This window comes from Eublepharis macularius, chromosome 5 (genome assembly GCF_028583425.1).
Source record: "Eublepharis macularius isolate TG4126 chromosome 5, MPM_Emac_v1.0, whole genome shotgun sequence".
Lineage (NCBI taxonomy): Eukaryota > Metazoa > Chordata > Lepidosauria > Squamata > Eublepharidae > Eublepharis > Eublepharis macularius.
This window is the reverse complement of record NC_072794.1, coordinates 131,421,807-131,448,547: the sequence shown is the minus strand read 5'-3', so window position 1 is coordinate 131,448,547 and position 26,741 is coordinate 131,421,807. Positions and strand designations below refer to the sequence as shown.

Below are 26,741 nucleotides of genomic sequence, written 5' to 3'. Positions count from 1 at the left end.
ATTGGTTGTTGCCTACAAGTCCAACCAGTCCATCATTAATGACTTGCAGTCCATCCTGGACAATGATATTGTTCTTTCACAGTGATTGGTAGTATTGGAATTGTATATTAGTTTCATTTGGTTCAGCAGAATTTAGCAGAGTTATCCAGTCAGGGAAGTGTGAACTCAGTTTGCAAATATCAACCTTCAGGCAATTAAATTTTAATAAAGAAATAACATACTTTTATTGAGGTAGTTTCCAATTCACAGCATCTTGTAAAGAAAGAAATGAATCTAAATAAAATTTCTCTATACACATAGCCAGCTTGTTCAGTGCCAATATGTGAATTGATGTATGTGGTCAAGCATCCATGGCAGGAGAGAGATGTAGGTGCCAGGAAAGAAGAAAAAGAATGTCCTTTGCAATGGACACAGGAAGAGAAGAGGGGTCAGGGGCTGTTCCCATCTTAGACAAAAAGAAGCATCTTGCTCATCAGGAAAATAACACATACCCACAGAGACATGCAGTTTCTCCCAACGTCCAGGCATGTTGAGTTGCCTGTTCCATTAGATTGCAGACCTTTATTTACAGCTCCCCAAACTAACACCTCATCAGCAATAATGGACCACCCAACAGAAACAGAAACCAAGGAACTAAACCCTGCGATAAATATAGATGCCAACTTTGTTTTCATATATACTGAGGCAATACTATTAGAAGACTCCCAATGAAATCCTACGCAGAGTTACTCCAAACTAAGACTATTGAAGTCTTTGGATTTCACTGTTAATAACAGTTATATCATCCTGGGCTCACCCACTTGCGTATCCTCCAATATAACATATGCCATAGTCTGTCAATAATGCCCTTCTTCTCTCAACAGTGGACAAAAATACAGTCCCTGTCCAAAAGAAAAAAGCACAAACCTGATGTTAAAAATTGTAATATCCAGAAACCAATGGGAAAACATTTTAATCTTCCAGAATATGCTACTGATCTAAAGTTTACTATTCTATTAAAGAAATCCAGTAAGAGAATCTAATGTATAAATGCAGAATCAGAATTCAAGAGATTGAACACTATTCTCCCCTTAGCCTTGAACGTAAGGATGAATAGTTAGTTTGTTTGAATGTAAAGATGAACAATTGTAGTGAGCTAGCTATCCCTATTGAGGTTGCGTGATAGTATCAAATGTGCATAGAAAGTCCAGCTGAGCTATTTCTCCCTGGAATCTCCCTTAGACTGGCATTTTAGTCCCAAAATTCCCAAGCCAAAAATTCTGATTAAAAAATATAGCAAAAAGCTGGGGAAAAGTGTCCTGGAACTTTGTGCAACTATGGTGCTGATGTCAACAACCAAGGAAAGGGTAAATAAGCATGTTTGTCAAAAAAGAACAAATTGAACTATTAAAATGTAGTTATGTAATTGATCTCTTTTTGCTTCACCAATAAATGGACTGCTGAACTTTCTAAAGTCTGTGATTCCCTCAGACATAATGAGTTTTACAAGGAGTATCAACTTAAATACAAAAGGTTTTAAAGAAGACTGCAATGAATTCTTGATAGCGAAAGGCCATCGGTGTTATTGGACTCTTGCTCTTTTCTCCAAATAATAGCATTTTAAAAACTGGATGTTGGAGGACGGCAGACAATACGTTTTAAAGGCACAACCAACCTGTACTCATGAGTAAAAAGGCAAAAACTATACTGCAGAAACCGTGGTAACTCCGCTACAGCCAAAATAACAATATTGTGCCACTTTTAGGCTTAACGATTTGATTGCGGCATAAACTTTCATGAGCCAGAAACCAGCGCGGTAGATACATGAACATTAAGAAAGTAAAAATGTTTTCTTAAAAGCATTAAAGGCTGCAGTCAGACGCCACCGAACAGCAGCGCTTGCTTCTGAATAAGCATTCGTAGGATCTGCATCTAATAATTTTGCCAAGAAGTCACGCGACGCAAACGTCGTTCGCAACTTTTACTCATAAACCCCGACCTTTCCATTGTGACGCATCATAACCCCAGACTTCTCGCGAGAGCACTAAGCACTCCGAAAATGAGGGTTTCAGAGAAAACCCCACAAACCTCGAATACGCTAAATACAACCCATTTCTCATTATCGTAAATTGCCGAACGGCTCTCCCCCCTCCCACGGCTATTCTCGCGAGAGTTATTTGTTGGCAACGGCCGTGAAGGCCCAAGCTCGTTACCACGTCGGGATTTGTGGAGTTGAAATCTCGCGAGAGCCCGTGCGGAGCGCTTTGGGCATCCCCATATCGACTGCGCGGACCCTCCTCCGAGCGGTAGGACGCGGCGGGCGCCATTTCAGGGAGCAGTCGCTTCTGCCGAAGCTGAGCGTGAACCATCTTAATCGGGAACTTCCTCGGTTTTGGTAGCTCCCATATACTTTATTCAGGCCCATACTGCCCCCCCCCCAGTTGCATTCGTTGACGGAAGAATTTCGTCGTTGCGGGGCCCCCATTCTCCTTCCCTCCGTAGCACGTCCGGAGCCAGAGCAAGCAAACAACGGTAGCGGCCGTCTTCCTCACGGACACCTGAGCCAGAAGCGCGACCTCCGGCAGCGTAGGTAACTGGCCTTTGCCTCTGAGCGCCCCTTATTTTGCTGCTTGGTGGGGACGCGAACGCGTTCAGCTTGGCTTGAGGCGAGGGTGGGCGGCCGCTCCATTGTGTGAGGCCTTCTTTATGGCGGGCCTGTCGTTTTCGCTTACGCGTGACCAGGCCTAGTCTCTCGACCCTTGATGAGCAATCACCTTGGTTGTGGGCAGGTAGAGGTGCATCTGTTATGCAACCAGGGAAGAAAAGGGAAAGTTGAGTGAGAAAAGGCCGTTTGGGAGGAGGGTTCCTCGATTCTTCCCGCGTAAGGGTTGCGGGCCACAGTGGCTGTTTTTAGCTAGCTGACGGAGATCTCCCGCCATAAAATACCTACCTTGTTTATTTTCATTGTTTTAAAATATCCCACGTCAAAGGGCTTGAAACGTAGCAATGTTTGCTGAGCGAAGGGCGATGACCCGCGAGAATAATGGCGATTGGTAGTGGCGAAGCCATAGCAACTCGGAGGGGAGCAGAACGCCTGTTTACTACTCTGGTATCTTTTGAGCAGATTTAGCTGAAGTCAGGCGGGAGGGGAAACGAACCTTGCCCCGTGTCTGCAAAGGAGAAATTCTCATAATGGCAGGATGTGTACTGTAGTATTTTCGTGACACACTTGAAAAGCTTGCGTCAGGTATTTAGTCTTAAAGAGCATTAGTCAGAGTGGATAGATTTTAGTCTAAATTATTAACCTTCCTTAACTTAATGTTTTTTATTTTTTCTTGTATTATTTGGCTGCTAGAATAAAACCATTAACTTGCATTTAATAATCCAAAACCTAAGTTATATGCCTTTAATCTGAAAATTTATATTTTAGAGGAAAGTGTGAGGGTAACTGACCAAGTTCTGTGAGTTCATTGGGGCTTGTCTGGAACAGCCACTCCCCCCACACTATAAGCCACTTTACTTTGGCAATTGAGAGGCCATTCAAGATGTGTTTGGTAAGAGTTTGGGGTGGTTTATTAAATGGAAAAGGTGAAAATTCCTGCTGGGCTGTATATGAGCAAAGCAGCTGTTCAGCTCTTCCTCTAAACTACTAGACTATACCAAAGGTAAGGGATTGGTAGCTTCTGTGTAGTGCTGTTTTCCTGAAAGAAGTTATTCATGATTTGACATAAAAATACTGAATCTCAAGTAGTTTAAACATATTTCATATTCAGTGTCAAAGTTCTGTCTTTTAGAAAAAGGCAGCTTTCTAACTGTTTGACAGAGGATAAGGAACTTAATTTAAGGGGATTAAAAGTGTCAGCTTTTAATAGATTTATATTAAATACAGTTTCTGTTTTAATGGATATTTTTAAAAAATATTAACAATGGATCTGAAAGCTGTTAAAATCTGATATTTAATATTTTTAAAAACTCACTTTTTAAATAAAATTTTTAAATTGCAGATCACGTCTTTTACCTGATTTGATTGGTTTGCGTTCTGGATCTGGTATAATTGTGCTAAAACATTTATAATAGTAAATAATGAAACTTGAAACCTTTGATTTCCTTTCTGTCAAATACCTGCTATATTTTGAAAAAAAAATTGCATTATCTCTTCTGAAATCATATTTGAACGGTCTGTTATTCATGGACATGTTTACTGAAAGCTGCCTTTTTAATATGGGGCTATCTGTGTAGCTTTCGTTTGTGCTTTGGAAGATCAGTCTTCAGCAGATTGTCCTTGTATCTGAGACGCTTCCTCCAACCTTCTGTTAACAATACTTGTAATTTTTTTCCTATTTTTTCATTGCTACAGCAGCCCTTAACAACAGTGTACAACTATGATGTAGGCTAATATTAGCCCTGTGCTACAGTTGTGAGTTGTTTGCATCTGAATTGTCTAGGGCGTTTGGCAATGTGAAATCATGGTTTGGTGTTATGTGAATAAATTTTTGTGCAAACCATAGCTTGCAACTTGAACAAGCAAATTTGGATTTGTCCATGCCCTCTAAATTAGGATTGCACATCAGCAAAGTCAAAGCAGTTCACCTATTTGTAGTTATGAGAGTGATGGAGGAAATGTGCAGTCTTAAGCCTTGTTCATGTAGCATCCACTCATGGTTTGTCAATATATCTCAGTCAGCTTGACAGGTTTGACTTATTTGAGATTTGAATGGTGATTTCCAGCTCTTATGCTTACCCTCTCTACTGTGTCATTCCAATTCAATCTTAAAATATTAATTTCTGATGTTTTGTCAATCAAGTGTACTGTCCATTAGTAGTTTGTGGACTTCCATGTTTCCATCTTGAATAGAATTAAATCTGTTGGGCAAACTTCTTTCCCCTCCAGAATAGCAGCTCTTACTATTTTAAATATGTAAAAGAACATATATACCAATAATCTGGGGATATTCTGCCACTTATTAGTAGATTTTTCAATTACGAAATTTATCTACAATATGTAATAAGTGTTTTCTAAATCAGATCCACCCACCCCAATAGTACTGGTTTCAATTATTGGTATGTTCATGTGGATATCACTACTAGATATATTTAATAACTTTTTTAAAATATAGTTAGAAAGCATATTTTGTACTTGATTGTGGACAAACCTTTAGTAGTTTAGGTCACAATTTGCCACTTGTACCACTGATGTTTATAAGTTTAAGCGGTATGATCTCTTGCTCATCTTGCTGGTTATTTTTTCCTTTCAAATATCAGGAGGAGACAAATATATTTTAGTTATTCCTTTTTAAAAATTGTTAACCATTACAAATTTTCCTGTACTTTTCATGATCCATATTTGGGCATTGTTATTAGTATTCTTTTCAACTTTGGTCTAGTTGTATTTACTCTGCCTGTCATGGCATATTAAAACATATGGCCAATTTTGGAACTATCCATTACTGGACATAATCTTGAATAATGGCTTCTGTGTGCTGTTTCATAATCAGAAATGTTTCTGGTACATGATACCTACTTCCTCTTGCCATAAAGTTGTACACAGTTAATGGATCAAGCTGGGGAAGCATAAAATGTTAATTTTTTAAAAGCAAAGCAGCTTTATTTAAACAATTTAAAATACAGGCTTTTTTCCCCTGCAACAGTTATATTTTCGGATAGGTATTCCTTTCTTGGGGAAGTGGTGTGTGTTCTCAGTCTTTCTGCAATTTGAATAACATGCTGCTGTTTGATCAGGTAATTGTCTTCTGTTGCAATTTTTTTCCTGTTTCTTCTCTCTGATTTGTTAAGAGTCCTTATTTTCAGTAACTTTTGTTGTTGTTCCAACTTGGTCTTGGCAACAGGTCCTTTACTATTGATATGTAACGCTTCTCAATTAGGACTACTGGTGACATTGGATACCTGTTCTGATTTGTTGTAATCAGATATTGAAAGTGAGGTGTGCTTGCTGAATTAGGAATTGTTCTCAATAATCAAATCTGGGTAGAGTCATGATTGTCAGAGCTATGGATTAAGGGCAGGCTACATCCCAATGTTGAGCTTCTGAATTCTATCGTGGCTCTCTTTCCATATGATACTGCCGGATACTGCATCATGTAATGGCTTGCCTCTTATAAAAATTATTAAAGTCACAATTTAAAAACTATAAGTATTGACTCTAAGACTTGAGTCTTAATAGTTCTGTTTAGTTCAGCATTCTAGGTCACTATGCTATGATATAATGTAGTCAAAACAGTTTATCTTCATAGGCACAAGGGTAATACCTTCATTATTTGCTGTTATGCTAGATATAATAGAGCTTGGTAACTCCTTTTCTCATATCAATGAAGTACTTCTACCTGAACTTATTTTGAGGAGCTCAAAAGTTTCACAGTTGTAAGCTTATCAGCAGTCTATTGGCTGGTCCTATACCTATAGGTTCGGGGGATTATTTGTCTAATTTGTTTTGAATGTTTGACCCAAGGAGTCAATTATTCATGGCAGATCTCAGGTGATGAGAAATAAAAGTTCAGGAGGCACATCTAATCTGAAGCTCTAAAGAGCTTTTTTTCATCAAAGGGATGTTTCTCCCACTCCTTGGTGTGGAGGTAAGGCAACAACACAAAATGAATTGTGGTTTCACAGTTCTAGGATAGCTGTATTTTTGACCTAACTTCTATGAAATTTTCAATACGAGCGAACTCTGAAATTGAGTAAAAGGCATTAAAAGTAACTTCCTATCAAATGTGTGTATTCAGTGATTATGAGGATATCTATCAAGAACTCAGTTTTATTCCTTATACAGAAAGTTAAGTGGATCAATAACTTGTTCGGTTGTGAGGGTCATCACTTCCCTTTGGATCAAAAAGGTTGATTATAGCTTACAAATCAGATTTAACATGGGTGCTTTAAAATGTTCTTCCTTGTTTTGCTTTTAGGGGTTGCTTGAGGCATGCGGCCTGTATGTTGCTTGCCCATTGACGAAGCCTGGGCTCGTCATGGTACAGAGAAGTTGAGAAACCCTGCTGTAGAGCAACTGCAGTTTGAGCTGAATGCAGTAATTTCTGTGTGAAATCTTGTTCTATTTAGCCAGGAAGTCTACAGAGGATTGTAATAGTATGTTGTAGCCTTTTAATAGTCAGTTGACTACTTGGGGGGAAATACAGTCTGCAACTGGTTGTCTTAATTAAACAAGCTCTCTGAATGTATAAAATTTGTTAACTCTCTAAAGCAGAGATTTTAATAGAGCTGAATCTTTGCCTTTAGCAAACATGCTTGTTTGTAAGGTGCTTCTTAAAAATATGAAATGCATCCACTTTTGCAAAGAGTGATAGGCAAATCGAACTCTGGTGTTTACACCATTATTTGGCTGAATTTGCTACTTGCTTGCATGGGCTGTAGTTTTGTCACCTTGATAGCATTAAATGTCTTAATGTTTGATTCAAAACAATGGTTAAGTAGATTTTTTGACTGAAGAATCTTGTTCTTCTTTCTAGGTGTCTTGAAAAAAATGGCTGATGATATTGATATCGAAGCAATGCTTGAGGCTCCTTACAAGAAGGTGAGAAAATGTGCCGTAAGGTGTTTAGCAATATTCGTTTAGCATTATTCATGAAACTACTGCTGAACTGTAAACTAACATCCCCGGAGCCCTCATGATTTATCTTATTGGACGTGCGTTACATGTAACTTACGAGTAACTATATGCTGTTAATGTAATTATATTGTGCAGTAGTTTCACTTCAGCGTGATGAATAAATGCCCATCTATCTCTCTTTGTAGACTTGCCTAACGATATCTCACCTCTACTCCCATGAATTCACCTTTGATTCCAGTGTGAACTGTCAATCATAAGGTAGTAATTGAGTGACGTATCGCTGTACCGTGGTCCCCCTAGGTAAAAATCAACCAACCAACAAACAAAAACACTCTCCTAAAAACTACCAGCTCCATTTTGGTATAGCAACAAGGTGAATGCAATGGTTTGGGCAAATAGCAGGGTTCCAAGAATAACCTCTTCCCCCAAGTTCATGGCAAGCAAATCTTAGTCTGCTTAATGCAAGAAGAGTGACTGCTTCTTTTTTTAATGATAGATGGTAATTAATCTTTAACAGGACAGGTGGCAATCAGCTGTTGTGCGAAAGATCTTTCCAAAATTCTTGGATCCCTGAATAGTTCACATTTTATTAAAAGTATGGCAAAGTATCGCAGTCTACTATTCATTGTGGAAGTACACTTCTATTCAGTTATTTAATTTAGAAACTGCTAATTTTGTTACGATATCTCTAAATTTCTGAATGTTTAGTGCATAGCATTAGACTAAACAGACACTAAAGTGATATGATTCTTTAGGTTTTTTTCACCAGATGTTGGTGAAACTATTGAATTTTGCATGCAGTAGCACTGGCTTCACAAATTTATATAAAGTTAAGTTATGTAGCAGTTGAACTCATGGTGTAACTGGTGTGATAACTACAGTAAACGTAACAACTAGTAATTTATTCTGGAATATGCTTAGTTCAGGTATGCTGTATCAGTTTTGAACAAGCCTTTGTAACCTTTTAAAATTTATGTTTAGCATGATATCATATTTAGTAGCTATGTAACATTTTGAAGTGAATCTTAAATTGTAATGTTAAGAATCATGTGTACTAGTTTAACATGGATATTTTCCATGTAAACAGGTATGGAAATAGGGAATATTTAGGCTGGACTGGTTGGATTATTGATGACTGACTTGGGAGTCGACGTTACTAAAGCAGTGTGAATCCCTGTTTGCTTCAGGGCGAGATGTGTGACAGAGGTGGCATCAAGCTCTTACAGTCCCAACCCTCCAACGAAAATGGGCGAAGATCTCAGGAATGGCATCGGTCACAGGAAATCGATAGTGGCTGGCTGCTAGCTTGGCCACTTGGGGCTTAGGCAGAGATATAGCCTTGGTACTGGTCAAAAGGGATCATAGTCCATGCAAATGCTTTTAAACATGAAACTTGCTTTTATGTTTTTATTTATTTAACCACTTCAGTGCTGAAAACTGCAGGATAATGTAAGATTGTAAGGAACTATATACAATTTAAATATTTTCATAATCAGTAATTTTTGTAGTTATAATTTTATTACTTTAAATATAGCAGCAAAGTGGTTAAACAAGCCTATGTAAATTAGTACCCTCCATTCTAACTGTAAAATAATTTAGTATTAAAATTTTTGTTTTGTATTTTCTTATCCCTATTCCCATTACCCTTTTGACCACTTGAAATGTTTCCACTTCGTCCTCACGATGTTCTTCTATCAACCCTGCTTAGGATGAGAACAAATTGAGCAGTGCCAATGGCCATGAAGAGCGCAGCAAGAAGTAAGTCTTGACTGGTTTTCTTTAGTGTGTAATGATGCCTTGGACATCATTCTTTGGAATCCATAGTTTGGCAGCCTGTCCCTTTTTTATTCACCATTTTTATTTTTTAAAATGTTATACATTTTTATTTACAAGAAGAGAAAAAAAAACAATTGAAAGTGCATAGAACCTTATACAAAGTAGTGTAAGATACATCTAAAAGAGTATGCATAATATATAATAATAAATTGAATAATAATAAAGTGAAGTGCATGCAAGATATAATTAAAAATATAAGATACTTTTGATGCTCTCTCTCACTTCCATTCTAAGAGAAAAAATGAGAAAAAGAAACAAATAAGCCATAGTACTACTAAATATAATTTTAACCTATTGTTAGGGGAACAACAAAAGTGGAACTTTGAACATTTTTCTATTTTCTTTATATTATATCACACAGTATTTGATATTAAGTTCATTATTCAGCTTAAAATTAGCCTATTTTAATATCAATTGTTCATTCTAAAGTTAGATTAACCTATTATATGTATACTAAATTGATCCAATCATACAAAGAAAGTACAAGAGTAATAAATAACAAAAACATAATATGCAGAAATGGTATTTTGAAAAAAAGGAAGAAAAATTAACAATTTCTTTAACCAGATATATGAGTCAAATTGATTATAAATAGCCAAAATATATGAACTACTAAATAAAATGGTTCTCCTCCATCATCAATGAGTTAAATCTAAATAAAAGATTTAAAAGTATCTTTAAAATTTAAACTTTGTCAGAAGGAGACTCCAAGCATTTTACTTCAGCATTTTGCTCAGTCTGATAGAATTTAGAACAATAAATTATTTTATTGATCTCATAATCTGATTATAATGTTGATTATATAATAAATCTTACAAAATTACATGCTATATAATTGAAGTAATAAAATAATAAAAGCACAATAGAAACATATAAGAGGGTAAAATATATAAGAGAAAGTTGGCAGTTTTTATGGGCTAATTATGTAAATTATGTTTTAAAAAAAGGAAATTAAAAAAATTCACCATTTTTAACTTTTCAGACAGTATGTTTTGATTTATGTCCAGTATAAAACAGTACTGGACAGGAGAAACATGGACAGAGAGCCAGTGTGGTGTAGTGGTTACAGTTTTGAACTAGAATCTGGGAGGCCCAAGTTCCGATCCCCACTCTGCTCTGGAAGCTTGATGGCTGATGCCTCCTTTCTTAATTTACCTCACAGGGTTGTTGTGAGAATAAAATGGAAGAGAAGAGAATGATGTGAGCTACTTTAAGTCCCCATTGGGGAGAGTATAAATATCCTTGTTACATGGCTTGTTACATTGGGGAGAGTATAAATATCGGTGTTACATAAATACCCTTGTTATTTCCAAAATTTAAGTTCCACCATTTTTTAAAAACTAAAGAGAGTTCACAAGGGTCAGTAAAACTAATAACAATGCCTACAAATCCTATATCAGCATAAATGTTTGCCTGCTGTACAGAGTTCAGAGATAATGTTATGGTACCTTAGAAGCTAGGTGAAACAAATTAGTTGTATGAACTTTTGTAGGCAAAAATCCGTATTGTGTAAAGTGAACCCCACCAATGGTACAATATTAATAACTGGACAGTCGTGGTTATTTACAAAGAAAAAATGCCCGAGAGCTTTGACTATGGAACACCTAGGATTTTTACTAGTTTGACCCTCAGAGAAGTTGGAAGGGGCAGGTATATGAATACTTTTTAAAGAGAAGAATGTGCCTGCCCTCCTGAACTGTTTATCCTTGTAAATACTTTTAGAGTATTGGACAGGAGAATTAACTTATTAAATACTTTTAGAGTACTGGACAGGGGTTTGAACTGGATGGTCTGTATGGCCATCTATGAGTAGTGCTTACATCTCTGTCCACTATGCAGATATAGTTTTGCTAAATATGATCTCCCTTACAAAAAATTATTCATAAAAGATGGATTCAAAATTCAGAAGTGTAACACATCTTATTGAATTACACTTGTGTAAGAGCGCCTAATGTGTTTTGCCGTGTGCAGCTAAAGACTGTGTTGGGAAAGTAAACTGTCATTGTGCAGTACTTTACAGTGAGAACAATTGGAAATTCAATTGGAGCAATTGGAACAATTGGAGCCTTCTGTTAGGCTCACTTTTAGAAAGTGAAACGGGGTCTTTTTTTCTAAGGGGGATTTTTTTTCTCTTTCTTGTCTAGTTCTAATGGTTTGAGAGATTTTTTTTCCTGCACCTTTCTCTTTAGCAGGTATTTTCTGTGTAATAAATCCTTTGGATTATTGTAATTACTACAATTATTTTGGAAGCAGTTTACTGTTGCATAGGGTTATCAGTGAAATGTTTTTATTGGAAAAACTGAGTTTGTTCACATCTTAAGGCTGAAAACCATTTAAAATGTTGCCAGAATTGTATAAAATAGAACTGATGTTATAGGTTAATGAGAGTTCTCCCAAATTATTGCTTGCCAGCTGGTGTTCTGGGAAGTTCCCTTACATTGAATATGTTGTTGAATTTCCTACATATATTCCCCTGGAGCATTTTAAATTCTCTGGTAATGGAAGTGGTGATATACTGGAAGAAATGCGCACGGACATTTCACCCAAGATAATCTTAAAGGAAAGGAGCCCCGTGGCGCAGAGTGGTAAGTTGCAGTACTGCAGCCCAAGCTCTGCTCATGACCTGAGTTTGATCCTGGTGGAAGCCGAATTCAAATAGCCTGCTCAAGGTTGACATAGCCTTCCATCCTTCTGAGGTCGGTAAAATGAATACTCAGTTTCTTGGGGGTAAAGTATAGATGACTGGGGAAGACAGTGGCAAACCACCTCGTAACAAAAATCTGCCAAGAAAATGTCATGATGCGACGTCCCTTCCATGGGTCAGTAATGACTCGGTGCTTGCACAGGGGGGCTATCTTTACCTAATCTTGAAGGCTGCCTCGAGTTGCAATCTGCTGCCAAAGATCTGGCTAAGTAATCTCTTCCTTTGAGAACCAGTGTGGTATAGTGGCTAGAGTGATGGACTAGGATCTGGGAAACCCAGGTTTGATTCCCTGCCCTATCCTGGAAGTTCAGTGGGTGACCTTGAGCCTGTCAAATGTTCTAAGGCTAACCCTACCTCACAGGGTTTGTTGTGAGGAAAAAAATGGAGAGGAGAATGATGGAAGCTGCTTTGGGTCCCAGGGTATAAATGATGTTTAATTAAAGGCCTATGACATATGGATGGGAGTGGTTATGACACTCTCCTTTTGCATCCGTAGACCCTCCCCAATCTCTCCCCCCCTGAAAATGCATTAACTCCCCCTTCCAACTCCCACCCTACTTAAGGATCTCTGGGGGCAATATTTACTTAGATGTCTCTTTGTTTATCCTTGATACAAAGCTCTGTCTTCTGTTCCCCAAAAGCAAGAAGCTATGAGTAGTATCTAGCCTGTGTTTTTCACTGGGTGGGACAGGTTTTGCTATTTTCTTCCTACTACTCAGGGCCCCTACATTGCTCCCAATGCACTAGGAGGACCATTGAATTCCAAGGGCAGCATTTTGAAGAGTTGGATGGGTTGCTATGAAAAAAGGGAGGCAAAAAAGTTCCATTAATAATAACAGTTCATTTGTATACTGCTCTTCTTAATGGATGAATGCCCACTCAGGGAGTGGTGAACAAAGTCAGTGTTGTTATACCCACAATGCAGCTGGGGAGCTGGGGCTGAAAGGAGTGGCTTACCCAAGGCCACCTGTTGAGTTCATAGTAGTAGTGAGATTTGAACCAGTGAAGTGTTGTATCACTGCCCAACTACTTAACCGCTATGCTACACCATTCCATAAGCAGAGCTTCACTCGGTGTAGTGCATTCCTTTGTTAGGCCATTGGATGAACAGGCAATAAGTCCAAGTGATTATTGTCTGAAAAGTGGTGGTTTTAGCTAGCCAGGAGCCCCAGTAACTGTAGACTAAGATTTCTTGACAATATTTAATGTCTTTGTCAAGGTGAATTTTAACGAAGTAGGGTTTGGAGCCATAACTTTGACACTTTTTGCCTGATTTGTGCTTAAAATGACTAGAAAAGAGATCCACAGTGAAATAGTGGAAATAATTGTGTAAAATGCTGAATAGATGGTGCAAACCGTATGTAATGTGTGAAATTCTTGTTTTTCAGACTTAGCTTATGGATAAAATTACATATGGAGCCCAGAATTTTGGCCCACCTGCTGCATATTACATCGGTTTTCCCCATTTAGTCTATCATCAGGTACTTTGCAATAGTTAGTCATCTCTCTAGTGAGGTAATATATCTAGGGGTAAACATTTCCCCTCCTGCCTGCTCACCAGATGCATACCTCATTTTAATCCCAGGCAAGATGTACGTATGCATGAGTATATCCAACATTTTTAAATTGACCTCAGTGTATGTTCTCTTGGGAAAATGTAACTTACTGAAACAGCATACACAGTTGGGAAACAACATAACAAAATTGGAACACAGTAAAGTAGAACACTGTCACAGATAATCTTAACAGTAAGGTCCAGGTCCAGTCACACTTCAAAGATTTCCAAGGTAACTTTGCAGTATAGTTTTCAGACTGTCTTTCCTTACAGTGTATAAGAGAGCGTTCTGAAATTGTCATCTGTTCTCACCATGAAAGAAGATTTTCCACTGAGTAATAATTCTTTATTCCTCTCTAAATATTTTAATACCTTGGGGATGCAGTCTGCTTGGTCATGTTGTTCCTCACTACTTGCTTATTGATACTAATCTGTTCCAAATACCTAGTATATTTATCAACATACTTCATCCAGGAATCTATAGTTGTAAGCTTGGCCAAATTTGTCTACAAGCTTATCAAAGTTGAAGCATCATGCAGTTGTTTGATAAAAGCATTAAAAATTTAAACTACTACAAAATCATGAGCAAGAAATGAATTCATTTCTTTACTTTGCAAGAAATGAATTCTTCTCAACTTTTGTCTGTCACAATTTTCCAGAGTACTGTGGTAGGATAAAGAATTGCTTCCAGCCGATTGTAAGAAAAATCTTAGTTTTCCTGTGCTGGTTATTGGACATCTTGGCAAAGTTTCTCAATGCAACACAAAACAATACATTTTTATATAGCAAAACAAAAACCCATTACTTTGTTTTATTCAATGATTGGATGTTTCCGGGTTAAACATGTTGAGAACCTTTTCAAAAGCCACTTTTTGAATTCACATGCTGGCAAGTTCTTTATATTTAGCACACAATCGGGGGTTGTTCTGCCCTCTTTTCATACTGTCTGATAATGGGCGTTAACCCAGTGATGGGAATGACTGATCAACTGTAAAAGGGTTGTTCTGAGCCACGTTTTGGCTTTTGATCTTTAGTAGCAGGTTTGTTCCATTGCTTGATCCATACAATTGGAAAAAATGTTATGCCTGTTTTGAATTGAATGGTCTTGAGTTTTGTAGTATTCTGGGTTTGATATTGGTGGGTTCATGCTTTACTGGTGGTAAAGTAAAAAATAATAGGCATAAATTGAGGTCACAGCATCCTGAAATAAATAGCCCAAAGATGCAGACTGTATGTATCTCTCTGAGAAAAGGGAGATGAAATCCAGTCATTTCTAGAAAGCCAAGGTATTTTATTCAATCTTAAAGGGTTCTTTGCATCTTGTGATTACATTCTTGACCACAGATTGGTCAAATATTTATTATTTTTTTATTTATTTTATTCGATTTATCCCCCGCCCTCCCCACAGATGGGCTCAGGGCGGCTATATTGTTGTCATAATGGGCTGTTCAAAATGGCATGCCTTAATTTTAGCCTCTAACCCTTTCAGTGTAATGCAAAACCCAGCCCCTCAGACCTTTTCTGAGTACATTTTAGATTGACGCATAGGTATCAAATTCCCAAGAGTACAATATTGCACAGAGCACTTTGCCTTTTGAATGCTTTGTATGTGTCAATAACCCCAAGACTGCTCAAGTTAAAAGTAGTTATATCAAAGGTTTCTCAGTATAGTGATGGTGTTGGAAAGAGCTGTCAAGTTGCAGGTGACTTGTTCCAACCCTGGACAGTTTTCAAGGCAAGAGACATTCAGAGGTAGTTCCCTATTGTCTGCCTCTGCATAATGACTGTCTTCATTCTTGGAAGCCTCCCATTCAACTGCCAATTAGGATCAACCCTATTTAGCTTCCGAGATCTGATGAGATCAGTCTAGCCTAGCTGTCCAGGTTAGGGTTCTTGCGGTGCAATCCTAAACAGAGTTACTCCAGTTGAAGCCCATTGAAATCTATGGGCTTAGATTGGTGTAACTCTGCTTAGAATTTCACTGTTAGAGTAGTAGACCGCCAATTGTAGTTTCTTACTGACTTAGAAAGGGGCAAAAATTTTTTTTGCATAATGTGATTACTTGTTTATATTTTGGCAATTTAAATTTCCATTGTCTTGTAAGTCTGTTGTGCATGCTGTTTTTTGTACATACTAGCTTTGTGTTTGCTGTATCTCCAGTTTTGCCATTAAATGGGAAAAATTACTTTCCCATAAGAGTGCATTTTGTCAATCATTTAAAAGTAAATTATAGTGAACATTTTTGGTCTTTTTTCCAGATGTGTGGGTTAAAATTGGGTACATACTTTAAAAAAAAAATTTCTCCCACGTTGGGGGTTCAAAACAGCTTACAAAATGAAATGTAAAAAGGAAGATCACAAATGCGTTTATATCCTAACTGCCCTCCAATACCTTCAGGCAGGTAATGAGCTGTAAGGATATCCTAAGCTGGTGATGGTTCCATGGTACAGTGCAGTGCAAACAGGGCCACCTTCTAAGAGCAAAGGTCAAGAGCTCTTTTGGCTCTTGCCCTTCAATTTGCCCCTCCAGCCTAAGTTTTAAATTGCCTGCACACAGCCTAGATTTTATTCAGCTGGCTTAGATATCCCCAGTTTTTTCCTTCATCTGCAAGGAAACCGTTAGGGTTTTTTAATTTACTTCATTTATACCCTGCTTTTCTTGCCAATAGGGACTATGGGTGTGCAGGAGGGGGTCGATTCAGGTTTCAGAATTACCTTAAATTTTGGAAATACCTTAATTCCGAAGTGGCAAGCCGCTTCGGAGTTAAGGTACTTTACTCGCTTCAATATGCTCCATACATATTTGGAGCATACTGAAGCGAGGGGGGCAGCTCCCCCCCTACCCCCCGGGCAACCTTTCCACCCCCCACCCTCTTGGGGAACCCCTCCACCCCATCCACTTAACTTGCCTGGAGGGAGGGTCAGCTGTGCGGCCGGCTGCTGCCGTTGCCGCAGCAGCATGAGGCTGCGATGGACTGGAGGCTCCAGGCTGTCACAGCCTCATGCTGCCGCCTGAGCCTGCGGGGCGTTGGGGAAGGCCGGAGCTGCTTCCTCTGGCCCTTCCTGCCTCTCAAATGGCTGTGGCACGCCGTGGCCATTTGAGGAGCAGGAAGGGCCAGAGGAGGCAGTTCTGGCCTTCCCCAATGCCCTGCAGGCTGAGGCAGCAGCGGCTGCCGCCAACAAGGTAGGTGGGGGTGGGATGATGTTTAAAGGGCCCCGCCGCTGCTTACAAGCAGCGTCGGGGCCCTTTAAACTCAGCCCTGGAGCTTTCAGAAAGCTTTGATTCTGGATTTCCATGCTGGCCCCGATTCGGATATCTAGAATGTTTCCAAATCGGCTCCGCTTTGGATATTTTTACCCGAAGCAAATACCGAAGCGCACAGCCCTAGTAGGGACCAAGCTATACCCCACTAGTACTCTTCAGTAGCCAGCCATGTATCCAGTGAGAGAATGTTTCAAGGAAAAAATTTCTCCATGCTCCGTCTTATCACTTCTACCACTGAACCACTGTGATGTAGTAGTTAGAATATTAGACTATGATCTGTAAGACCCAAGTTGGAATCCCCTCTCTGCCATGGAAGCTTGCTGGGTGACCTTGGGCCAGTCACATAAACTGACTAACCTACCCCACAGGATTGTTCTGAGGATAAATTGTAAATGAGGAGAATGATATAAGCTGCTTTTGGTCATAAGGGAGAAATGAGATAAATGATGTAAATAAATGCCTGATACTCAGGAAATTTTTGGTATATAATACGAAGCAAGTGGCCAGAAGCTTGGAATTCATAAATAATTTTATCCATCAGCTAAGTCTGAACAACATGAGTTCCACGTGTTCTGTACTATCTAGTCAGGTTTTTTTTACATAGTTTCATTATTTCAATACATTATGGACCTCTTCTGGTCAGCTTGAAGCCATCTCCCCATATTATGCAAACAACCAAAGGGTGAAAAAAAACGGCTTTCATTCTGTGCCTTTAAATGCATCCTAAGCAAGTAGTTTTCCGCAAAACTCGCACACTGAGTTCATTGGGTTGCCAAATTCACTGAAGACAAAATAGTTTCCAGAGAGTTATATGAAAAATAACAATAGGTTACCTGACGCTTTCTCAATGAAGTTTGCCACAATGGGTAACCATTTACAGGTAATTGCAATTCCTGGTACCCGTATGCAACAGTCATAGTGACTGATTCCCTTTACCTACTTGGGAGTGAGGTACATGAACCGATCCTTACTGTCCCCTCTGCTGGCTGGGAAAAAAATAGCTGCCCAGATGCCTTTGCACTTGCAAAGAACAAAACTAGCTACTATCTTTTCTAGGGAATGACAGTGCTACATAATTTCATTCTAATCTTCGATAATATATGTCAGTTGTCTGTTCTCGTGGTTTTGTTTGTTTTAAGAATAATGCTGTTACTTGTACCATTTGCAAGCACAGTTGCATTATGAAGTCAATATATTATGAGACTAAAACCATTATTTGCTGTGAAGAAGGGAAAATTTACATTCATAGATGTAAATATGGCAAATTTCACAGTCATTGCTATAGTTTGAATTTCCTTTTAACCCTGTTCAAGTGTCTTAGCAGAGTAAAAAACAAATCAGCCTTGCTTATTTAAAATAATTTATAGGAATGGGAATGAATCTGTTTTGAAGAGATATTTGAACAGAAAGGCGTAGTTCCTCAATTTGATGTTACACCTGTATGTGTTCCTCAAGTTAGGCTTGACAGCTCATTGAATTCCTGCATGATAAGAGTTTGCATATGCATCCTATTTGGGAGAGAATGGGACACATGGCTTAATCTCAAAAACTGGAGGCAAATTTATTGTACTAAACAATACCATTACTAACTGGCTCAATCCTCATATCACCCTGGAGACCATTTTTCCACAGGTGGCTATAAGAAGGGATTCACTGTGATTTTACTTTGTTTTGACATTCTTAATGTGCATGTTAGTGCATAGACATCTTACAGCATCTTGTAGCAACTTAATGAAATCCCAAAATCTTTTAAAAATGGCTTTTAAAGACGGTTGGTGTATTCTTAGGTTCTTCCTGTATCGGCAGAATCATGTATGTGTTAGCCTTTTAAGACTGGCTTCCCAACAATTCCTTAAGTAACTTTTCTTTAAAGTATGTGCTGCACACTCTCAAAAATGATTCCCTTGATACTTAGAATTTTGTGTGCAAGGGAATAGAATTTGTGATGAATAAAATCTAAGACAGACAACCACTTCAGAGTGATAATGTTGCCTGTTTCACTTAGCAATACCCCTTTGATTCTAATAGAATAATGTCCTCCTAAGTTGGATCCCATGGAAAATTTTTACATGCACAGTAGTCTTTGTGCAAGTGCTTGAGTTAAGCAAGCGATTATATCCCTACTGTGTTTTCTGTGTGTGCAAGACATAGTGCAAACTATTTCTTCTGTAGTTTTAAAGACAAATTATTCTATTGTACACTGATGCATATGCATATTTTATTAAAATTGTATGAAAATGCTGAATTCATTGTGCTTGTGTAAGCAGAACATCACAAAGTAGTTTTCAGTCTTGTATCACTGGATTCTAGCCATGCAGTGAAATTTTAGGACCAATTCAGCACACACTGTTAAAAACACTACAGCTGAAAGCCAGGTTTAGCACTGAAATTCAGAAATCAAACTGAAGAAATGTAAGCTGAGTGTAATAATTGTATCAACACTTTTTCCTCTAAACCCTTCAAAAGCCACATATAGAATATAAATTAATAGGACATGGGCAAAAATTAACATTTTAGTGTAATTTCATCCATAGCCTTTTAGCTTATCATATGGTTACCAGCTTGTAAACAGTAACATTCCAAACACTGTCATCTTGACTTGGGGGGCCCTAAATTCTATAAGATTTTATATTTACTTTTAAAAGTGTATTTTGAGCAATTGACCCATGATGATCTCAGGACCGTGGGGTTTTCATGTGTCAGTTGCTCCAAGTATACTTTTAAAAGTAGATTAAAAATCCTGTGGAATTTGGGCCCTCACGTCAAGATGGAATGTTACTGTTTACAAGCTGGTAACCATACTCTGCATAGCAACCCATATCTTCCTTGGAGGTCTTCCATCTAAATACTAACCGTAGCTGACCCTGCTTAGTTTCCAAGGTCTAATGAAATCAGACTAGTTTGGGCTATTAGGCTGCTTGGATAATGATAGACATGTAAAAACTACAGCAGTAATATGTTAGCTTACTTCTATATCACCTTTCTACTTAAAGATAGCTCAAGAAAAACTGAAGTATAAAAATAAAGATTAAAGTATTTCTAAATATTAAAAAACAATAATAGGTTGCATTCTCAAGTGCTGTCAATTAGTCATTAATAGCCTTCTAGAATAAAAAAGTTTGAGACTCCTCCAGAAGGCAGGCATGTATGGCACAAGCAGCATCTTCTAAAAACTGCCTGGGGGCGACTGCTGAAAAGGCTGTCCCAAGCATTTCAGATAGAGCAGATTTCTGCTAAATGATCTTATCCACTGATCTGAAAACGAAGGCGGGTTTGTTGGTATGGGATAAGGTCCTTCATGTTCTCTGGACCCAAACTGTTGAGGGCTTTTGAGGTCAAAAGCTGCACTTTGATTGGGTTTAACAGGGGAATGGAAGCCAGCATAGACGATACCATTCATCTGGATGTTACCAGGGCATGTTAAATGGCTCTGCAAGCTTGCTGCTTTTGAAGACAGGATACTTGAATGTGTATTGTGCTTTCTTGCTCAGGAGAAAAAAGAGCAAGAGCAGAAGTCGTAGTCATGACAGGAAAAGAAGTAGAAGTAAGGACCGCAAACGAAGTCGTGAGCGTGAGAGGAAAAAGAGCAAAAGCCGAGAAAGGAAACGCAGCAGGAGTAAAGATAAAGAACGCAGACGTAGTCGTTCTAGAAGTCGAGAACGTCGTTTCAGAGGCCGCTACAGAAGTCCTTAGTAAGTTGTTAATGTTTTTGAAGAAGTAAAACATGAAATAACCTTTTATAGCAGTGTGAGTTTTATTTTAAATTCTATATATATTTTTACCTTGGGTTGACCTCCTCCCCCAGAATCATTGGAAACTGAGAATTTCAGGAGACATGATCAAATATGCAGTATTCGGGCCAGTAACGTAGCACCTGAAATAATAGGGACACAGTAATGTAATGCTGTCTTTGATGATTAATAATTGGGTTGTTGATGAATAAGTTCAGTTTTAATAGTCCATCTCATGCCAAAATGCCATCAAGTTAATCATACTGTCCTTTTTTTCTTTAAAAATCTAGCTCTGGTCCAAAATTCAACAGTGCCATCAGAGGAAAGATTGGCTTGCCTCACAGCATCAAAATAAGGTTTCCTTTTCTTCTTTTACTTTGAGCAATTAACTGACTATGTTGATGGTTTATGACTTTTGTAATTTTGCATATTTTTCCCCTTTCAGCAGACGACGCTCCAGAAGCAAAAGTCCATTCAGAAAAGACAAGAGCCCTGTCCGGTAAACACTTGAATTCTTCTATTTTATTTAAATTGACTATACAGTGTTGGCTGTTATAAGGCATTCCAAATTCTGTGCAAATCCCATTCAGTCACCAGCTTCTGAAACCCACTTTTGAACTGTTTATTTATGTGCTCACTGTAGATTGGGTTGGATAATGGGCAAATTGGGCTTGGTTCAGGGAGAATGAATGAATAAGGATACTGTCACTTGTTTAATTGTGGCTGGCTGGACTGTATAATGGTGATACTAGCAATGTCCCAGACTCTGAGTCTACATATTCTTCTTAGAAACCTTTGTTTCTGCTTGTCTTTAATGGGCATATGATTTGAAAGGCAACTGCATAACATCTTTCATTTGGTAGTTACATACTTAGGTGTGTTAACTGGTAAAACGTTTTTATAGAGGGAGGGAGAAGGAAGAACTTTAGTCCTTTTGTCTGCTTCCTATCTCCACGGGGATAACCCTTTCAAGGCAGGAAGCTGCTGTCTCAGGTACTGGGGGTGAAGCTGATCCCTTCAGATCCCAACATACAAGAAGATGTCGGCTGCTTTGTCCCAGGACTCATGCACGGTAGCAATTCCTGTTGAGTGATGGAGCCAGTGAGTAGTGGGGACAAAGCTCAGTAGCCATGGTGGCCTTTGCCAACAGTTTTTCTGGCCATGTGATTTCAGCCAGGTTTGCCAGCTGTGTATTTATGATCTTGCACATCAGCCTGCTGCCAATTTCAGTGGCAGTGCAAAGGCAGTACCTTCAAGCTTCTCCTGTGATTTTTTTGGTGGCATTTTCAGTATGCAAGAGCTCACTTCTGGTTTCTCCTTTATAGTATTTCTGCATAGTGTCCAAATAGGGGGAGCCCATTGTGTGGTAAGAGTGTAAGCAAAGCTGTAACTCAGGCATATGTTGCATAACTGGTTTGTGTGTGACACTTGGTGTTTGCTTCTGTAATTGCTATGATGTGACAGACAAATGGAAGTTTTGGAGATGGAGAAACACCTATTTTTGAGAGAAGAGTAGGTGGAAACCCCACTCTTCAGTGAAATCCAAGCATTTTGTAATAGGCCTTTTCAGTCTCAAAAGCTAAGACAATAAAGGTGGTTATTCTTAAAGGTGCTACTGCACTCTTTTCTATTTTGCTACTACAGACTAACACAGCTAACTCCTCTGGATTTAAGTATAAAAGTGCTGTTACTGCTTAAGTGCTGGACAGCCCTCAGGCATCTGTGAGATAGAGCAAGGAAGTTATGGTGAGATGGGGCTCAAGTAATGATTAGAGAATACATGATACTGTTACAGCACAGTCCTAAGAGCTACTCCAGTCTGGAGTAATTCTGCTTAGAATTGCACTGCTATAACTAAGAGGATATGGGCCTGGTCAGTGCCTGGTTGAGAGACCTGGAATCTTATGTAAGCTATCAAGTTTCATCTTCATTATTATTAGTCCAATTTTCACACTGAGATCCAAGTGGATTACCCAGTGTGAGTGAAAATACAATATAATCAACAGCTAGAATATTCACTGAGGAAAGTATAATAATGAACAACAGTTAGGACATTCAGGGAAACAAATACAATAGGGAATGGTAACAGAAAATTTTTAAACAAGCATAAAGCCAGGCACAGGGATGAAATCTATCTGAAACAAAACTAATTTCCATGGCAGGTTTAACAGCGTGGAAACTCCCTAGTGGTGCGTTATCAGTGGACAGTACCCAGTAGTGTAGCATTTAGTCCCTATCGCTACCAAAACCTATTTATGACACAGTTCTGTAATCTGAAGAGAAAGCCCTCCTGCATAATACAATTTTGCATAGTTTGCAGAAAGCCAGGAGAGTGGGGACTTTCCTTACTACCTCAGATAGGCCACTCCATAAAGTGAGGGCTTCCACAGAGAAAACACATGTGCAGGGTAGCTGTTGATTTTGCCCAACTGCAGAGCGGTATCTGCAGAAGGCCCTGACCAGATGAGCAAAACTGCCATGGAGGAACATAAAGGGAGAGGCAGTTACACAGATATGAGGGGCCAAGGCTCATGAAGGTCTTGAATTTAATAGTTACGACCTTAAATTGAGCGTGTGATTGATGGGCAGCCAATGGAGTGACTGCAGAATGGGAGTGATATCCATGCTCTTTCTAGCTCCTGACAGTAAATGATCTGCAGCATTTTGCACCAACTGGAGTATGAGTCGACTTTGAGGGGAGACCTATGTAGAGTACATTATAGAGCCTAGTCTCAATGTTACTGTGGCATGAATCCAGGTGCCAGATTGACTGTCAAGGTAGGCTGCCATCTTTCAGTCTAGTCTGAGTTGTAAGAAGGTCTTTATTTGCAGCTGCATTTACTTGCTTCTCTAGCAGCAGTGCTGGGTCTAGTACAACCTCCTAGGATCTTGACTGAATCAGCCAGAATAAACTGAACCCCATCAAAAGTTAGAAGTACAGTTTATTTATTTATGTCATGTATAGTCCACCTTTCTTGCTGCAACTCAGGGCAGATTACATAGTGTGAGATTAGTACAGTCAATATCACAGACATTTCAAAAAACAATGCCATAGGGTACATAAATGCAAGTTTACAAAGACATAACATTACCAAAAATCTGACAGAAACAGGGCATAAGCAATGCTAGGACTGACATACTTAAAGCAATAGGTAAGTACATAGGAGCACATATTTAAAGCAACAGATAGTATGTAAGTCAACATAGTGGTGAAGTCTATGGTCCCTAACTCATTAGTGAAGTATCTCTTTGTTACCACCTCCCTACAGTACAACCCTCTTAATCTGAGTAAAAAGCCCTTTTGAATAATTCAGTTTTGAATTATTATTATGTGGGGGCTCTTCTGACCTCCTCAGGCAGGCGGGGCCACCACAGAGAATGCATGTGTATAGGCAGCTGTCCTTCAAGATCTCTGCTTTTCCTACCAGCATCAGTTCTGTCTTGTTTGGGTTCAGTTTCAATTTGTTTGCTTTCCAGCTGATTGATATTAGCAGTCAAGTTGTGACTCAATACCTCTACTGCATCAACGGGATTTGGATAACAGTGTTATGAATGAGTTCTCATAAAGGCTTTATTTCGAGGTTGAATAATATGGAGAATAAGATTGTGCCTCGTGAAATCCCATGAGATAATTCCCACATTGAGGATATCTAGTGTCCAGTAGTGAGCCTTTGAAACCATTCCGTGAGGAACAATTTAAACAAGGCACATCCCCTGATACCCCCTGCCTCCAAATGCCTCAACAGAATGGCATGGTCTGTGTCAGAGGCTACAGATAAATCCAGGAGGAGCAACATGGCCTTTGTTTATATTTATAGTTAAAGTTATCAGCTAGAGCCACCAGAGCCATCTCTGTCCCATAGCGTTGTGGGCTAAAACCAGATTGGAAAATGTCCAAAGCACCAGTTGTCCAAGGAAGCCTGGAGTTGGTCAGCTACTGCTCTCTTAACCACTTTGGCCAGAAAGGGCAGATTAGAGACTGGGCAATAATTGACTACATCATTTTTGTCTAAGGATGGTGTAACACAAGCCCCATTCACTCCTCCACTGGTAGGCAGATTTTCCCTCCAAAACAGTAGCTGGGCAGCCTCTAGTAGCGTATCTCTGTGTATAATTTAAAGGTCTTTTTGTCCTACACTTTTAAACATATATATCTTTAGCTCATATTTCATCCTGGGATTTGGTAGGGGAGAAGCAAAAACCTCCCATCTTTAAATGAAATCGCGCTAGAGGCTAAAATTCAAAAGGAAACAACAGGTTTGTTAAACAGGCAGGGTTGGTATATAGGTAGGCAGGGAAAGAAAAGCTGAGGTAACTTCTTATAGTACAACAGAATACTTCACAAGAATGAAGCACAATAATCTTCCTAAAGCTTAGTTCCAGTAGTTACAGATCTTAAAAAGTGAGAGATTGGTAGTTTCAGACACAGGTTACTTTAACAAGGTTTTGTCAGAGATTTCACTTTATAGCTTAGGTGTTCTGACTTCAATACCATACTCTATTCCCTTTACCCAGGGCCGTCCTCAAAGCCAAAAACCCCTTATTAGACATTGGGCAGGAATTACTCATCTCCAAAAGACATAACCCAAATCGCTTGGCTGAAGGAGAGTCTCCTTTTAGTACCCACTTCCTCTGCCAACAACATACTCCCAGTTCTAACTTGTCAATGTAAAATCAGTGCTGGCTTTCACACTTAAGTACTTTAACTAAAGTCTTTGAACCAAAAGCTGTCTCATTTTCCTCATACAGAGGGTTACTAATCTGACCCTCCTTGTCAGACTCTAAACTTCAACTCTTCTAACAATTCTGTCAGCACCAATTGTTACCTTCTCACTGGCCAGTCACAGAGAGGGGAGAGAATCCTGTCAATCATTCTCCCTTCAGGCAGTATTTTAACCTTTTCTCTTCCACTCTGTGTGCTGCACTTAGTAAACCTTTCATTTAAAAGCCCGTTCTGTCAGAGATCGTTGTTAAGTAGTGGATGGATGACCACCTCTCTCAGAGGCTGAGGGAAGATGCCTTTAGTTTGTGACAATGCAGGACAGAAACAGATGAGGGGAGTTAGCAGAAATTACCCATCCCCCATTGTACACTTGTTCTTGTGTAAGTTCCTGTGCACAAGAGCAGATTTAAATAGAACCTTTTACCTTGTAAAATGGTAAAGTACATCATTTCCCTTGAGAGAGGTGCAACTTAAATGACCATGAAGTTACAAGCTGTTCATTTCTAATGTGATTGTAGGTGAGCAAACTAAAAAATTGGCTCAGTAAAACTTCTGAGTTACTTTTCCACGTGCAAAACAGTGAAGAGTCCAGAAGCACCTTTAAGACTAACCAACTTTATTGTAGCATAAACTTCGAAAACCACAGTTCTCTCTGTCAGATGCATTCCTTTTATAAAAAAAGAACGGTGGGTCCAGTTTCTAAGGGCAGTAAGCTCTTTAGCAGTATAAAAATTCTGAGATCTTGTGGTCTTCCACATGGGTTTTCTGCCCTGACTTAATGCTTTTTGGGAAATGGTTTTTTTTCTATCCCCACAGCATCTTGGTGCGTTTGTGCACCTCTGGGGGTTTCTCCTGCTTATCTCCGATCTTTCTCAAACCAGCTTTGCTCTGACGTTTTAGGAAAGATCACAGTAAATACTGGATGGCTCCTCTGTGGATAGGTGAATTTGGATTTTCCAGTTTGTGTGGTAGCCATGCTATCCTTGTAGCAGCTGTTTCCTCCCCCTGCCATTGAAGGGGGCTTGTTATATCAACACGTTATACTTATTGATAGATGCAGCAGGTTTGCTGAATTCCTAGCTTTCATTTTTTTTTAAAATTAAGTCTCTGGCTCCTCCCCTTGTGAAGATACCTTTCGGTACGATTGTTTAGTGACATAACAATATTCTAGCATCTATTTTTTTTTAATTGCTAAAGCCTTTGTAGCCTGAGGGAGGGGGTTGTGACCAGTGCTGGGGGATTGAGGCAGGGAAACTGTGGGGAAACCTGCCATGTGGAAGCCCATTGCTGCTGTGCTTTATCTGCAGCCACACCAGCAATGGGGAAATCAGAGTCCTGTCCATGTGTGGCAGACACTCTTATTAAACCTA

General features: G+C 39.0%; 1 protein-coding gene across 5 annotated transcripts in view; it reads left to right on the top strand.

The window, feature by feature from the left end:
• Nucleotides 1-2,264: 2,264 nt before the first annotated feature.
• The window catches only part of RBM39 (RNA binding motif protein 39), a 36,992-nt gene continuing 12,515 nt past the window's right edge, over nt 2,265-26,741 (top strand). Inside the window, exons 1-7 of one of the 5 annotated variants that reach the window (XM_054979269.1) lie at nt 2,266-2,569; nt 7,458-7,522; nt 7,744-7,816; nt 9,267-9,320; nt 20,412-20,609; nt 20,939-21,004; nt 21,094-21,147. In XM_054979269.1, the coding sequence (XP_054835244.1) occupies nt 9,292-9,320; nt 20,412-20,609; nt 20,939-21,004; nt 21,094-21,147 (347 nt within the window). In that variant the 5' untranslated portion in view covers nt 2,266-2,569; nt 7,458-7,522; nt 7,744-7,816; nt 9,267-9,291. Of the gene's footprint in view, nt 2,570-7,457; nt 7,523-7,743; nt 7,817-8,745; nt 9,321-20,408; nt 20,610-20,938; nt 21,005-21,093; nt 21,148-26,741 lie in introns of all 5 variants that reach the window. The other 4 variants (XM_054979268.1, XM_054979266.1, XM_054979267.1 and 1 more) reach the window with 4 other exon arrangements.